We start from the raw sequence: 17,989 nt of genomic DNA, 5'->3' as shown, positions 1-17,989 counted from the left end.
AAAAGTAAGTAACTAGGATTGTGTCCATTGACACGGATCCCTGTACATACTGTGCCATCCTCTAAATAGGAAAGTGTTTAGTATTAACCATCTTCACATGAAGGATGTTCGACTAAAAGTTTGTATTCAGATGAGGTTGTGCATCTGAGCAACATAGAATCCATTCCTTCAAAAAGTGTATGAGGAGTTGAACACAACAAATTTCTTCACTATGACCTATTTTGTGAATTCAAGAAAGGGCCAAAATTCCAGAAAAACAAACACAGAAAAAGTCCATTATTTGAAGGTCCTTCATCTGTGAAACTTTCAATCATATCCTTTCAATAGTGTTTGAGGAGTTGGACACACAAGATATTTCTCTGTATTCTATAAAGCAAAACTATCAAAGGCCCATAATTGGTAAAAATAGTCACAGCAAAAGTTCTTCCCTTTATGGTCATCTGCAGATAAAGCTAGTCTGTGAAAGTTTGAAGCAAATCAGGATAAAGTGTGGGAGGAGTTGGACACACCAAATTTCGAGACGTACGGACGGTAGCAACACTATATGCCCCCAGATAAATGTGGGAGCATAAGAAAGTCACTGCATTCATTTTTTAAGTGTAGGATGTATATACTTTAAGAGGTAGATGTAAATGTGTAACTATACGCGACTACAACGCACTTTTTTCGGCGAACGCCGTCTAAATTCGTTTTCGTTACCTATGCCACGTGACTTCAGTTTGCAAATCAAACTACTTGATAACGCATTATAGATAATTTATCAAAATGGAAGATTTATGCAACACTCTGCCTGATTGGACAAGAGTGTCAATTTCTTTCACTCTGTTGATTGTCCTACACTGAGTGAAATGTAGACAAAGCGTTTATCCTAAACTACGCTGTTCACAGTTTTAAAGCTTACTTTGGCTCAGTATATTTAGCAAGAATATTGATATATCTCAAAAATGATAAGTAAGTTTAATAAATATGATAAAAACCTGTTCAAATACCAACATAAATCAAATTAAAGAAAGAGCTGAATACGGTCTGCGTATCACATGAATAAGGGTGTGATAAGAGTCTTTTATGTAGAGAAGTGCTTTTTAAAAGATTTTCCTTGTTACAATTGCCGTCTGTATATGAAAAGGTTTCTTGCTTTTGTGACTTATTCAGATTGCATATTAAAATGAGTACTTGTTTGCTTTGATATATTTGTTATAAATTATCTAACTGATTTATTATACAAATGTATATGAATATTTTTCTTTAGTATGGTATGCAAATATTGAACTCAGCTGATGTCTGTTTTGTTATGAATATGCTATATAATGACTGAATCTCATTACACTGAAATGAAGGTACGCTGCATACAGTTTATCTATGTGATATGACTACGGTCAAACTTTGCTTATAAAACAGAAATATTGAAATAATTACAATTGTATGTTTTGCTTGACCTTCACTTGTTTTAGGTGTGACGTCATTGTCCAAAGATTCATGAATAGCGAATATGCATTTGTTAAAGCGGGATCAGTTGGCCTATTTTAGAAATAAACAAAAATAATAAATAAAAAAATCCTTTAATTGATTTTTCTCATGTATTCTAATCAAACTTGATTTGTAGCATCTTTATTAGGCCCGCAGCCAACTCTGTTCAGCTGGGACATTTAACCCCTTTTAGGGGCTGCTAGAGCTAAAACTAGAAATGCCTTTATACAGCGTCTCATGCACAGCTTGGTGGATCTTTGTCATACTTGGTCTGGAGCATCATTATAAGGTCCTCTTCCAAATTTATTTATATAAGAACTTGGGCCCTATTAGGGACCACTATAGCTAAAAGTAGATATGCCTTTCTTCGCATTAACCACTAAAATGTAATGGATTTTTATCAAACTCGATATGTAACAATATCGTAAGGTCTCCTGCTATTTTGTTACAAATGGGGATAGGGGCCAATTTAGCTAAAAATATAAACACGTTTAATGACCTCTTCTCATGAACCGCTTCATGAATCTTCATCAAACTACTGCTGTAATTATTCGTCTAAGGATACACGAAACAAAACTGCAACCCTACGAAACCTTTGCGAAAAATTAAAACAGAACAATTAAAATTGTTAAAGTGCGGTGTTTAGTTTTGCAATTTGAAAAATGTTAGATGAAAGATGAATGTTAGATGAAAAATTCATAAACTTCTTTCCTTATTACAATTCGCCGACCATCATTTTTAAAGATATTTCTTGTTTTGACGTAGTGTAACTGTTTGACCGCATTACAGTATAACAGGGGACTGTATTTAAGACATATATCTATTATATGACGGAATCCTGGTCAGTATAAACCTGAACAAAAAAGACGTCGAGGCATTTTTTTCTTGGAAGGATGGGAAGGGACGAGGGTATTGGGGCTGAAGAACAAATTTAGATTAACGTTGAACATTCGTCTATAGATATAAAATTATATAGGGTATGCTTCCAGGCTTAGCTTTAGAAGCATAGAAAGCCCGTTGTGATAGCACTGATCTACGAATCGCGGAGTCGAGGCGAGGCGTATACGTATGTTGATAAAAAAAACAGCAACATTGCGTCTGAAATCATTTGTCCGCAACAACGATTCCTGTGGAGAACTTTGTCAGTTACTCGCGGAGAACAGGATAGTAGTGACACAAATCCAGGAACATTTGTGCGGTAACTGACTGACCGCCATTAGATAACTGAAATACTGTTGATAAAACGCCTTAAAAAGGAAGCAGAGAAGATTGTTATGTATGCTCATTTGGGGTTCGTGGATACTCCCGAAAAAAATCTCTTTAGCAAAGTGTTGCACTTTGAGCCATTTCGGACAAAAACATCAACAAATTAGTTTTAAAAATGCATAGTACTAGCCTGGATATTTGCAATACAACTGTATATGTGTGGGATTGAAGGGTCTTCCCTAGAATTTTTCAAATTCTACGAGAGAAAATCATTGTGCGTTTTAAGTCATTTCAGGAAGAGAATCCAGCAAATCAGACTGAAAGTACTCGCTACTTGTCTGTATAATTACAAGTAGGGTGTGGGTGGAGTATTCTTATAAAAATCATCTCGATAGTATTGAAGTCGTAGCGGTTGATCTGATATCAATGGGGTTGTGGTTCCGAGTATCTGCCTGAGAAAATCTACAAAACGGAATTATACCTTTAAAGTAATTTCAGACCAAAATCAGCAAATTTAAATTGATATCTTACACACTAATAGTCTAGAGAACAGATATAGCGGTCGGTGTCCTTCCTGGAGAATTTTAGAAATTCTACAAGACAAATGGTGCAGTTTTAAGCCATTTTAGACAAAAATTGCGAAAAACTAACTAGTACACACTATCAGTGATAATAGGTGTTTAGGCTAAAAATAAACAAATGAGCGGCAGTATTCTGGAAATTAGCTATAGGCTACCGTTGACAATGCCACAATACAACAAAGTCTCTAAGTCAGTGAGACATTTAAGTCTAACTACATATCATTTTCATGGAGATATACACGTATGTTTTAGCATTTCGCAATGCGACACCTCAACAATTGAGTTTTCAATCATATTCTAAAATGGGCAAAGAAAGTTTTGAACAAATGCTTACCACATCGATTCAGTTAAAAAAAAAGTATTAGGACTAGGTCTAGCAAGGTATTTCATGATCACCATATACAATTGTCCGGAGTTTGTATAAGAAAACGGCTATCTTGACAATAATTTCATTTTTTTGTTCTTAAAAAAGATAGGGTACGCTAAGAGCAATATGTTGCTGATAATTCTTCAAAATTTTAACAAAATCGAGCTATTGCATCATATAAATTTATTCAGTTTACTATTCAGCCAGGAACGTACCTCCCGCCGTTACATAACTGGAATGCTGTTGAAAAATGGCGTTAAACCCAAAACAAAAACAAAAAAGAACGTACCTGGGCATATGCTTATACGCATGTTCGTACGATTCAAATTCGGCACTGTGAAAATAGAAAGCATTACTACTAGATCAGTAAAATGCTGAAAATGTTATCAAATATAAAGCCTGAAGGGGATTATTTAAACTTCTTCATATGAATTATCAAATGTCGTTTTTGAAATATTAGACTTAATTCTGTTGTTTTTTTAAATAGTCGTGAATATAGCAAAACATAAAAGGTAAATATAGATTTATTTCATGGAAGCATAGAGCACAGCAAAAACAGCAAGCCACATACCGCCAAATAGTCCTGCTGCAAATAGAAGCACGCACGCACATGTGCACAAACTGACAGCGAGGACAAAACGAACGGATAAAGGAACGCATTGAGCACTGTCCAGGAAGGGCCATTAGCAACACCTTCGAAAGATACATCTTTTTTTATATCTTTCTTAATTCTAAATCATATAATGCTTACCTTAAAATTACAAAGAAGCGATTTTACAGATGAAAGCCGGTCTTACAGATATAGATCTATCACATTTATCTTCTTCGCTGTTAGCAGTTCTCGATCATGATCATCATTTTTTATCAGTGAAAGTGAACAAATCTCAAATAGTGAGTACGGACATACCGACTTGTGTTGATCATAGTATGTTAATCATTTTAAATACTGGTATCGTATATTTTAATTGAACGTATAAAGGTTTTTACAACCATGTCATACATATATGTGCACACTGGGCATCGATTTGGTTAAAATTCTATAGAAGAAATTTTGCATAGATATGTCTCACAAGAACTATCCAGCTTTTAACAGTGTTGGGAGGAAGACCTCGGGTGCCTTCTACGGACATACCTTTAGGCATAAACTGGTACCTGGATAAAGCCATAAATTGTTCACAAAGCCAGCTTGATGGCTTACTCACATTAAAAAATAGACACCTCGTGCGGGGTTTCGAACATACAAAGATACGAGCGGATACAAGCGACAGACCAGATTTTCAAGGGTAGGCCCCAAACTCCCAGTCCGCCAGGAGATGGAGACCCCCTCCCTCACTTACCCAACACTCGCAGCATCGCTGCTTGGTTCGTAGCCAGGCTGCTCGTATCTGGTGTACAGTTCAAAATCATCCAGGTACGCCCCTGTCAGCTCATTTTTCAAAAGTCGCAAATATACACTTAATTAACAAACTAAAGTTTTTATCTTGAATAGTTAAATATCAAATGGAACGTTAGCTGTTTAGTTTAGTACATATACAAGCTATTTCAGTGGCCTTTCTTTAGATTAATCTTTCTGCTTGTTGTTCCACATGCATTTGGCACATTGCTTTTTGAAAAATATCAAAAATGTTATTTGTTTAAAAAACATCGAGGCTGCCTCGGTGTGATTATGCCTTCAAAAACAGACTGTTCGAGGTTCGATCATGCCTTCCATTAATAATTTTCATTATCTTCATGGCATGGTCAATTCTACGGCAGTAATTTGTAAATGGTATCTGCTAGGCCTAAAGTTAGACTCTTCCATGCGTTAAATACTACATATACAATGTATTTGCTAAGACAGATCAGTGTAACAGACTAGGCCTAAAGTGTGTAAATGAATTAGACGCGACAGTGTTGCAATTAACTGTAGTGCACATTTATGGATGGATGCTCGATTCCGGTTAATTTAAATTATAGGTATTCGTACAAAAATTAGCCAATTCCAACTTTTAGTAGAGTTATCTCCCATAGATTTTTACGTCACACCCGAGATTTGTGAACAGCAAATATGCGAAATATGTAGGTATTTCTCTAACAACTGGACATCACGATTATTTTGAATGATCTCTCATTTAATTCCGCAAAACCCTAAGATTTTAGCAGTTTTTTATCTACCTGTCAAACGCCAAGAATGCAAAATAAAGCATAACTTTCTGATGCTTGTGTGAAAGCAAAACAATTTCCGCCATTTGTTGAAGCGGTCGAGTGACCCAGAAATTCAATGTTTACAAACTTTATTTCAAATAATCACATGCCAGAAATATTGTAATAAGTCCAAATGGTGAAAATTGGTGAACTGCATTATCATTCACACTGTTTCTTAATTTTTGTTATTTTTTTTTCTTCATAAAATAACATTTTCTGTGTGAATTAAAACCTTTAAAAAGTTTCAAGTGAGTCACTAGACTCAGTGCCAGGTAGTAACACGTTGTACTTAGACTTTATGCTAACAACGTCACCTTTCCACATATCCATCTAAATTACGCAGAAACAGAGTGGTAGGACCTAGCTAAAAATGGTGTTACAGAAACATTAGAATAGAAAATCTAAACGATAACAATATTTGAGCCAGTGGACGTAACCATCTTTGAGCCGGTAGACGTTTTAAAATTCAATCGCACAGTTATAATGATTAACAGGTGCAAGCTAGACTGTGATTATTATTATCGATGCATTTATTACAGTAAAGCATATTTATTCCGAGTTAACAGTGATTATTTTACTTTTTTTGGCAACAGCCCATGCCTTTTAAATTGGGAAATTTAAACTTCAAAATTGGGTAAAATTTAACAAAACTTAATAAAGAATCATTTTGAAAAGTTTTATTTTAAGGTAAATTTATTTCATTCAAATATGCACTGAGGTTGAACAGACAGGACAGACAAGTTATTTTCTGATGTCACAGGATCTGATGGCTCAGATAGCTTAGGGTCACCATGAGCTTCTGTTGATTTCTGAGGGTCATTTTGTGGGGACTCAGATTTCTTGGACAGATCACTTTGCTTTTCTGATGTTTGATTTGAATTTGATTTCTCTTTAACTTTACCAAAATATGTTCGAATGTCCGGAGTATCGATGGCGTGTTTAAGTTTTATTTTCTTATTATAATATTTGGAATTATGCAGCATTTTTCGATAAGTTAGGTAATTTTCTAATAAAATTTTTTCCGTCACATTTTGAGGCATGAAAAAGTGTTTAGCGACCGTGATGAAAGTCATACTAAATGCCGTACTATGCCGTGACCCGTTTTATGTAAACAACACGCTTTGAATTGGCAACAAAATTCTGCGAATAAACCATAATTAGAGTCGGAATTTTTATGATTACAATGACTTTGCATCGTTTTAGTTCAACTTTCACAAGAAATCAATCTAACTGGGAAAAATCATCTCATTTTTGGGAATTTTTAAGCATTTTTTGTGAATTTTGACCATTTTTGACGCCAAATTTCGGAGTCAAATCGGCGCAAAAAAAATCACTGGTTAATGTTATCATCATCACCGTTTATTTTCCTGTACTTTGTCAAAGCACGTCTTCAATGTCTAAACAAACAAACATACGTAGTTTATTTGGAAATTGACAGGCTTGCAGCGTTGACAGAAAAAACAGGAGAAAGAAAAAGAAAAACGTTACTGCAAGAGAAAAGGAAATTTAAGCAAAATGAATACAATTAATTAAACAAAAAGGAAACATAATAAACAAGAAAATATTTTTTGTTTACTGTTTGTTATGTTTTCAGTTTCTTTGTAGTTCATAATACTTCTTTTATAAAAGTGACAGTATTAAAAAGAAATCATTAAGATACTTGTAATTTTATTGCGACAAGTGACTGTTCACTCGGCAAGTAGATTTTAGTGGCTATTAGTCCTGCAGGGCGAGTGGTAAGAAAAAATATTTTACACCCCTTGGGTAGATTGTCATGATACTTGCATTAGTTCAAAAATAGTTCTCTCACTAAAAATGTAACAAGATGCTAAGTGTCAATTTGCCTTATAAATCTGTGTCATCATTTTATGTTATATCATCAACTTGATGTGAGTTTTACGCTTAGTAAAGGCCTCTGCATAGAGCTCCAGATAGTTGTGTATTTGCAAATTTTACGCTTGAGATGTACTGAAATACGCACAGTTATTCTGTTTGTATTATGTATTATATACATGTAGTATTATGTTTGATTACAATTTATCAGTGTGCTTCAGAAGTTACACAAAGCACTAAGATATATTGAGCATACTTTTAATTTCAGTAAAACCTAAGCATGTATATTTATTTGGCAATATGTCTGTTAATAACCATAAATGCTGTCTTTACCAACTGTCTTGAGCATGTCATGTAAAGGTTTTATTTTCAGCCATTGTTATGAAATTTTAGAGGTGCTTAGATCTTTTATGATGTAATTAGGATGATGCCGACCACTAATATTATCTGGCTCCATACCATAGTAGGATAGATATCATGAATTTATGAAACTATTTTCTTTTTATGCCCCCGAAGGTGGGCATATTAAAATTGCACTGTCCGTGTATGCGTCTGGGATGTAACTCTTCCGTCCATTAAGGGATTTTGAAATAACTTGGCATGAATGTTCACCATGTGTCATGCGTAAGACCCAGATCCATAGCTCCAAGGTCAAGGTCACACTTAGAGGTCAGAGGTTAACATGGTCTGTTTCGTGTCTGTCCATAACTCTGCCATCCATGAAGGGATTTTGAAATAACTTGGCATGAATGTTCACCATAATGAGACGATGTGTCTTGCATAAGACCCAGATCCATAGCTCCAAGGTCAAGGTCACACTTAGAGGTCAGAGGTTAACATGGTGTTTCATGTCCGTCCATAACTCTGCCATCCATGAAGGGATTTTGAAATTACTTGGCATAAATGTTAACCATAATGAGACGCTGTGTCATGTGCAAGACCCAGACCACTAGCTCCAAGGTCAAGGTCACAGAAGTCAAAGGTTAACAGGGTCTGTTTCGTGTCCGGTCCATAACTCTGCCAATATTCTTCAAGGGATTTTGAGGTTAAAGGTTAACATGGTCTGTTTCTTGTCCGGTCCATAACTCTGCCATTGATGAAGGGATTTTGAAATTACTTGGCATAAATGTTCCCTATAATGAGATGAGATGTCATGCACAAGACCCAGACCCCTAGCTCCAAGGTCAAGGTCACACTTAGAAGTCGAAGGTGTTTCTTGTCCAATCCATAACTCTGCCATTTATCAAGAGATTTGAAAATAATTTGATACAAATGTTAACCATATTTAGGTGTGTCACGCTTTTGACCCGAGCCTCTTAGGTCAAGGTCACGAAATGATGTGTGATTTTTTTTGAGCATACAACTGCAGCATTCTTGGGCATGCTTCGGGGGAATTTGTCACCAATAGTGACAGCGCTTGTCAGGGCTTTCGGTAGCTTCTGAAACTCAAGAGTCACTGACTCTTCAGCCTAAATTTTCAAGAGTCAAAATCAGATTTTCAAGAGTCAAGATCAGCTTTTCATGGGTCAAGCTACATGTATACTGTTATTAATGCAACTCCCACAGACTTTATCCAAAACAAGTACATTAGTCATAACAGATTTTTTTAAGCAATTCATATTTTAGTTGTCTTATTTTGCACATTGCCTGAAAAGTGGGTGGGGTTTGGTGCTTTGCATGATTTTATTCTCAGCAAATTCTTCTAAATAAGAGCTGCTTTGGCAACAGTGAGCATATTTTCTCTTAAATGCAGACGTTTTATTGGCTTTTTATTCAGATTATACTAGAAAAATCTTGTAAGAAATGATAAAAATGTCCGAAAATGGCGGTCTCGAAAACGAGTGACAAATACGGAAAACGAAAGTAACATTTGAAATTCTTGAAAAAAATAACTGTTTTAAATTTCATTTTCTCATCTTACCACGTATAATGTCTGCTTATTTAATTTGTTTTGGCCCAAACAAAGCCTCGGCAATGATAATAAATTTGCTATAGACCGTGACGGCCGACCGGCTCATGTAATCGTATCTAGCACACAAAATAATTAACAAGTGGTACAAACACGTTAATCTAAGGCTGCATTGTTTATCAATTAACTTTTACACATTGATCAATAAACACTTTTGATAATGACAAGGCATATTGTACTAAATACAATGTATTACAAACCGCGAGATAATCAGGTGTCATTTGGCGCGTGGCGTGACTGACATCTGTCGGTAGCTAATTAACATACGACGCTCCGCCTACTGCCATATTTCCGCTTGTGTCGGCGAACAATATTGAAATTCACTGGGATTTTGATTGACAGGGGGCAGAACTATCGGACTTGAGACGCATCAAAGTAAATTACCGCGAGTCAAGCCGACGCACGTGGCGTAATTTATGCGGGTCAAATACGAGTTTTTCTCGATTTTTGCGGGTCAAAACCCGGGACCTCGGGTCAACCGAACGCCCTGTTGTTTAGTAAAAGTTTGTTTAGTTGAATATGATCTCAGTTCTATCTTTTATTGTTGTTTCTGTGATGGTTATGCAGCCGTAGTTGTAGACATGAGAATAATGCATTATATAAAAATAGATTTATTTAGTTTCAGGGTTCTCCCCAGGATTTTGTTATAGCTGGGCTCTGTGGAATTATAGCCGGGTACGCGTTTTAGCGGTTTGTCCTGATAAACATATTATTCATTTAAGTACTAAATTGAGGTGATGAATTATAAGAATGATATGAAACAGCTTCTGAAACTGTAACATAAATTAACATATTTATCAAAGGTAGCTAAGTAAATAAATTAAGAAGAAATCAATGCAAGAGTCATTATTTAATATTTTCTACTTTATTATGTCTCCCCCAGGAGACATATTGTTTTTGCCCCGTCCGTCCGTCCGTACGTCACACTTCATTTCCGAGCAATATCTGGAGAACCATTTGACCTAGAACCTTCAAACTTCATAGGGTTGTAGGGCTGCTGGAGTAGACGACCCCTATTGTTTTTGGGGTCACTCCGTCAAAGGTCAAGGTCACAGGGGCCCGAACATTGAAAACCATTTCCGATCAATAACTAGAGAACCACTTGACCCAGAATGTTGAAACTTCATAGGATGATTGGTCATAAAGAGTAGATGACCCCTATTGATTTTGGGGTCACTCCATCAAAGGTCAAGGTCACAGGGGCCTGAACATGGAAAACCATTTCCGATCAATAACTAGAGAACCACTTGACCCAGAATGTTGAAACTTCATAGGATGATTGTACATGCAAAGTAGATGACCCCTATCGATTTTGGGGTCACTCCATTAAAGGTCAAGGTCACAGGGGCTCGAACATTGAAAACCATTTCTGGTCAGTAACTTGAGAACCACTTGACCCAGAATGTTGAAACTTCATAGGATGATTGGTCATGAAGAGTAGATGACCCCTATTGATTTTGGGGTCACTCCGTTAAAGGTCAAGGTCACAGGGGCCTGAACATTGATAACCAGTTCCGATCAATAACTTGAGAACCACTTGACCCAGAATGTTGAAACTTTATAGGATGATTGAACATGCAGAGTAGATGACCCCTATTGATTTTGGGGTCAGTCTGTTAAAGGTCAAGGTCACAGTGGCCTGTTCATGTAAAATCATTTTTGGGAAATAACTTGAGAACCACTTGACCTACAATGTTGAAACTTAATAGGATGATTGGACATGCAGAGTAGATGACCCCTATTTATTTTGAGGTCACTTGATCAAAGGTCAAGGTCACAGAAGCCTGAACAGTAACTTGAGAATCACTAGGCCAAGAGTGTTGAAATTTAGCGGGATGATTGGACATGCCAAGTAGATGATCCCTATTGCAGCCAACCATCAATGTCTCTTTGACTTTCGCTCCTGACCCCTATTGACTTCTTGCCTATAGGACTTTGCATTGGGGGAGACATGCGCTTTTTTACAAAAGCATTTTCTAGTTTTCTTTGAAGCCGAGTTTAAAAGGAAATATGCATTGTGATTTTTTTTGCATTATTTATAGCCTGAGTTTTTACAGAAACATAGAAGTTTTGAGAGGAAATAATGTGGATCTATTTGGTCCTTACAGTGTCAAACACTATCTTTTAAACCTACCAATAATTCTATGTTTCGTATTTTAGTTGAATATGCAGTTCATTTCATGAAAGAATATTTAAAGTAAAAGTAATTTAATCCAATCTTTTGTATTCTACCTTCTCGGACATTATGTATTGACTTCTCCGAATTTGTGTCGTCCGAAATACCCTGCAGTTTCAGATACGATTTTCCTCGATTTTCGCCAATAGCAGTTGCAATTTTGCAAGTTTTGCAGGTAGTTTTTATTGAAATAGCCTAGCTATTACCTGCTGGCTATTGAAAATACAATATTAATGGTTTGGCATGTTCTAGTACTTCTACCAGCATCCGTTTTATTTGGTTGCAAATAAACAGATTCGCCAATTTCTGCCGACCGGTTTCATTTTAAATAATGCCAAAATTGATTACATTCAGTATCAAAATTTGTTTGATATATACAAGTATTTGAACCCAATGTATTTCAAATTAAAATGTGGTTTGCAAAAAAAAAATTGTCGTGCACGAAAACGAAAGTACAATTTGACAGTTGGCGGTAAAATAAGCTGATTGTTTTTAACACTGTCTGTGATGACTTCCACGACTATAATATTATCGATTTTGCCTCTGGGCATGATCAAAACAGGTATAGTGCATGCAAATTGACCCCGATGGTTGACCTTTGCATTATAATACATAATGAGGCACAACCTATTATTGAAAAGGAGTGTACGTAAAACACAAGCTGCATGAGAAAAAGGAAAATAAGTTTGTGTAAATATAAATTAGTGTATTGGAAAGTTTTAACGTAAGTATATATACTTTGATACTCCACTGTATACAAACTTATTCCGTATAAATATACACGGCTACCCTAAGCACCCTTGATTTCTGTAATGAAATAACCGATATGAATAATCAACCTAAGGTCAACCATCGGGGTCAAGTTGCGTCCACTATAATTATCGGCTGGTTATGTTTACAGCCGGGCACTAAGATATTAAAGCCGGGCGCAGCGCCTGGCTGAAAGCGCCTGGGGAGGACCCTGCAGTTTTATGAAAAAAGAAAAATTACAAGTTTAACATGTATTATGAATAATGCCAGGGGATTTTTCATCACTGAAATGGTTTCAGAATGGTTGATGCATGTTAAAGTAACAACATTGGTCTAGAGTCACTTTGGATGCTTAGACTGGTTTATTTGAATTCTAGAACTTTGTGTAGTCACATTCTGAAATTGTCACTGCTATGAAAATGAAGTTACCTTGATGGGTTAGTTTGGACCTCCTGCATGGTGATTTAAGAAGGCCTACAACTTTGAATTACTTGCTTATCATCCTGTTTGGTACAAAATCTGCTGGAGTCATAATGTGAGAAAGCCATCTAGTTGATATCTGGAAAGTGTTTTTCAGACTGAAATTCAGCCCAGTTCCGCTATCCAAAATGTATGTTCTTTTTCTCCCATTTTTGACCCCCCCCCCCAATACACACACACTCACTTACTAAATGAATATCTTGCCACACTCCCATCTTATTAGATGGCTTTTTAAGCCAAAATTGTGAAATGGCCTGGGCCTGGTCATTTTGGGAAAAATAGCACAACATTTGGGAAAATTGTAAAAAAAATGCACCATTCTAAAAACTTGTGAATTTAACAAAATTTAAAGCCCCGATAATTTGTGGAATCTGCATGAAATTGTTAATTTTTCCGCCTCTTTGTGAAAAAAAAAGTGCAATTTTTAGCTCGACTATACGAAGTATAAGGAGAGCTATCCTTCTCGCCCCGGCGTCGGCGTCGGCGTCTTTCCGCGTCCCACCTTGGTTAAAGTTTTGGTGCACTTTCTCTTTTTTCAACTTATCTCTGTAATTTACTTGATGGATTTGATTCAAACTTGAAATACTTATTCCTCATCATCATCCACATCATCTGACATAAGGGCCATAACTCTGGCACCAATATTTCATGAATTATCCCCCTTTTCACTTAGATTTTCAGGTTAAAGTTTTGATGCACTTTCACTCTATCTCTGTTATTACTGAATGGATTTGATTCAAACTAAAATAGTTGTTCAACATCATCACCCACATCATATGACACAAGGTGCATTAACTCTGGCACCATTTTTTCATGAATTATTCCCCCTTTTTACTTAGAATTTCAGGTTAAAGTTTTGGTGCACTTTCACTCTACCTCTGTTATTACTGAATGGATTTGATTCAAACTTAAAACAGTTGTTCAGCATCATCACCCACATCATATGACACAAGGTGCATAACTCTGGCACCATTTTTTCATGAATTATTCCCCCTTTTTACTTAGAATTTCAGGTTAAAGTTTTGGTGCACTTTCACTCTACCTCTGTTATTACTGAATGGATTTGATTCAAACTTAAAATAGTTGTTCAGCATCATCACCCACATCATATGACACAAGGTGCATAACTCTGGCACCATTTTTTCATGAATTATTCCCCCTTTTACTTAGAATTTCAGGTTAAAGTTTTGGTGCACTTTCACTCTACCTCTGTTATTACTGAATGGATTTGATTCAAACTTAAAATAGTTGTTCAACATCATCATCCACATCATATGACACAAGATGCATAACTCTGGCACAATTTTTCATGAATTATTCCCCTTTTTTACTTAGAATTTCAGGTTAAAGTTTTGGTGCACTTTCACTCTATCTCTGTTATTACTGAATGGATCTGATTCAAACTTAAACAATTGTTCAACATCATTACCCTTATCATATGATGCAAGGTGCATAACTCTGGCACCAATCTTTTATTAATTATTCCCTCTTTTTACTTAGAATTTTAGGTTAAAGTTTTGATGCACTTTCACTCTGTCTTTGTTATAACTGAATGGATTTGATTCAAACTTAAAACATTTGTTCAACATCATCACCCACACTATATGACACAAGCTGCATAACTCTGGCACCAATGATTAATGAATTATGCCCCTTTTTGCTTAGGATATACTTATATAGTGTTTTGATACATTTTATCTTTACCTCTCTTATTACTTTAAGTTGATATTTTTGACATAGACTCAGGCTATTGTGTAATATCTTCATCCACAATTGGAGTCATTAAACACTCCAGTGATAGCTCTAGTTTCCTCAGATATGCCCAGTTTCATTATCCAGCATCGAAATAGTCGAGCACGCTGTCTCCTGTGACAGCTCTTGTTTATTGTGAAGTGGCTGGAAGTGGCCCGTTTCTAAGAAAGAAAAAATCCCTGTAATTATAGAAACAATACCATTTAAAACGCAATATGCTTTTTATGTCATTTTATCTGTAACATATTTATGAAAATGTTTTTTTGCGATATGATTTTTCATCTATTTCAGTTGTTGTGGTGCCATTTTCCTCTCCAATGCCCTGAGTGGTGCCAGGGATCTTCTTTCACCATAAAAAACTGGAAAGTCTCCTTATGACTTGAATTGTGCCGCAGCGACTTAAACCCCAATAAAACTAACTAACAAAATGATGGGTTAAACTTTTTCTGTTAAATCCAAAACAACATAGCCTGCTAATAGAAATTAATGTTTCGAATACCGTCTTTCTCACTCAGACATGTCAGTATTGATATGATCTTTATTTTTAATTTGTATTTTTTTTTCAGACTGAGGATAACTTGACGTCACAATGAGTCATATACCGCCTTCACATCAACGGCTGAAGGCCATTGAAGAACGGCTGCGAAATCCGAATTCGGAACTTAACATAGACAGCTTATTGGTGAGTTTTGATATTGATTATCCCCCGCCGATGAAATCGAGAGGAGGGTATTGAAATGGCGTTGTCCGTCCTTCCGTGCGTGCCTCCGTCCACAGCCATTTCTCAGTAACTAGCTCGTAGAATTTCATGAAACTTGAAATAAACATGAACCAACATACTGCGATGATGCCCGTCAAGTTTTTTTTTTGATTGGTCAATTTCCCTTAGAGTTATTGCCCTTGACTTAATGAAAAATGTCCGTCCGCAGCCATTTCTCAGTAACTATAAGGTAGAATTTCACAAAACTTGACATAAACATGCACCAGCATAATGCGATGATGCCCGTCAAATTTTTTATCGGATTGGTAAATTTCCCTTAGAGTTATTGCCCTTGATTTAATGAAAAATCTATATCTGCAGGCATTTCTCAGTAACAAGCTGGTAGAATTTTATGAAACTTGAAATAAATATGAACCAATATACTTCGATGATGCCTGTCATTTTTTTTTCAATTGGTTGATTTTCCTTAGAGTTATTGCCCTTTAATTGTTTAAAAATCTACAGATTTGTACATAACAAACCAACCCATTGGTAGAATTTCATTAAACTTCTTTCATTCTTTTCCATGAACATTTAGTATAAACATGTGAAGTTTTGTACCCACACCTGGTCACCACCCTACCCCTCTTCCCCCCCCCCCCACCCCCCACAAAAAAAAATCATTCCTTTTTAAAAAAAAATTCAAACCTTCCATGAATATTTATTTGATATTAGCATGCAGAGTTGTACCATTCCCCCACCTCACTCTCCACTCGGTCTTGCCCACCACCCCGATCATGCATCCCCATCCCCCACCCTTTTTTTTAGCTCACCTGAGCAATGCTCAGGTGAGTTTTTCTGATCGCTCGATGTCCGGCGTCCGTCGTCCGTCGTCTGTCGTCTGGCGTCTGTCGTCTGTCGTCTGTCGTCCGTCGTCTGTCAACATTTAGCTTGTGTATGCGATAGAGGCTGTATTTTTCAATTAATCTTCATGAATATTGGTCAGAATGATAACCTTGATGAAATCTAGGCCGAGTTCGAAAATGGGTCATCTGGGGTCAAAAACTAGGTCACTAGGTCAAATCAAAGAAAAACCTTGTGAATGCGATAGAGACTGTATTTTTCATTTCTTCTTCATGAATATTGGTCAGAATGATAACTTTGATGAAATCTAGGCCGAGTTCGAAAATGGGTCATCTCGGGTCAAAAACTAGGTCACTAGGTCAAATCAAAGAAAAACCTTGTGTATGCGATAGAGGTGGTATTTTTCAATTAATCTTCATGAATATTGGTCAGAATGATAACCTTGATAAAATCTAAGCCGAGTTCGAAAATGGGTCATCTCGGGTCAAAAACTAGGTCACTAGGTCAAATCAAAGAAAAACCTTGTGTATGCAATAGAGGCTGTATTTTTCAATTCTTCTTCATGAATATTGGTCAGAATGATAACTTTGATGAAATCTAGGCCGAGTTCGAAAATGGGTCATCTCGGGTCAAAAACTAGGTCACTAGGTCAAATCAAAGAAAAACCTTGTGTATGCGATAGAGGCTGTATTTTTCAATTGATCTTCATGAATTTTGGTCAGAATGATTGCCTTGATGAAATCTAGGCCGAGTTCGAAAATGGGTCATCTCGGGTCAAAAACTAGGTCACTAGGTCAAATCAAAGAAAAACCTTGTGTATGCGATAGAGGCAGTATTTTTCAATTGATCTTCATGAATTTTGGTCAGAATGATAACCTTGATGAAATCTAGGCCGAGTTCGAAAATGGTCATCTGGGTCAAAAACTAGGTCACTAGGTCATATCACGTAAAAACCTTGTGTATGCGATAGAGGCTGTATTTTTCAATTGATCTTCATGAATTTTGGTCAGAGTGATTGCCTTGATGAAATTTAGACCAAGTTCGAAAATGGGTCATCTGGGGTCAAAAACTAGATCACTAGGTCAAATCAAAGAAAAACCTTGTGTATGCAATAGAGGCTGTATTTTTCAACTGATCTTTATGAAATTTAGCCAGAATGATTACCTTGATAAAATCTAGGCTGATTTCGAAAATGGGTCATCTGGGGTCAAAAACTAGGTCACTAGGTCAAATCGAAGAAAAACATTGTGTATGCATTAGAGGATGTATTTTTCAATTGATCTTCATGAAATTTGGTCAGAGCGATTGCCTTGATGAAAACTAGGTCGGTTTTGAATATGGGTTATCTGAGGTCAAAAACTAGGTCACTAGGTCAAATTAAAGAAAAATCTTGTGTATACGATAGAGACTGTTTTTTTTCAGTTGAAATTTATGAAATTTGGTCAGGTTGATTGCCTTAATGAAATCTAGGTCGAATTTGAATATGGATCATCTGAGGTCAAAAACTAGGTCACTTGGTCAAATCAAAGAAAAAACTTCTGTATGTGATAGAGGCTGTATTTTTCATTGATCTTCATGAATTTTGGTCAGAATGATTGCCTTGATAAAATCTAGGTCGAGTTTGAACATGGGTCATCTAGGGTCAAAAACTAGGTCATAT

At 36.2% G+C, this 17,989-nt stretch overlaps 1 protein-coding gene across 1 annotated transcript in view; it reads left to right on the top strand.

Moving 5' to 3' along the window:
* The first annotated feature begins 5,611 nt into the window (after positions 1-5,611).
* Positions 5,612-17,989, top strand: part of LOC128555477 (rho-associated protein kinase 1-like) — a 37,985-nt gene continuing 25,607 nt past the window's right edge. The window contains exons 1-2 of the mRNA XM_053537809.1: positions 5,612-5,679; positions 15,332-15,447. Coding sequence (XP_053393784.1) covers positions 15,355-15,447 — 93 coding nt within the window. The 5' untranslated portion in view covers positions 5,612-5,679; positions 15,332-15,354. The remainder of the gene's footprint in view (positions 5,680-15,331; positions 15,448-17,989) is intronic.

This window comes from Mercenaria mercenaria, chromosome 3, assembly GCF_021730395.1.
Source record: "Mercenaria mercenaria strain notata chromosome 3, MADL_Memer_1, whole genome shotgun sequence".
Taxonomy (NCBI): domain Eukaryota; kingdom Metazoa; phylum Mollusca; class Bivalvia; order Venerida; family Veneridae; genus Mercenaria; species Mercenaria mercenaria.
This window is presented reverse-complemented; position numbering and strand designations above follow the sequence as displayed.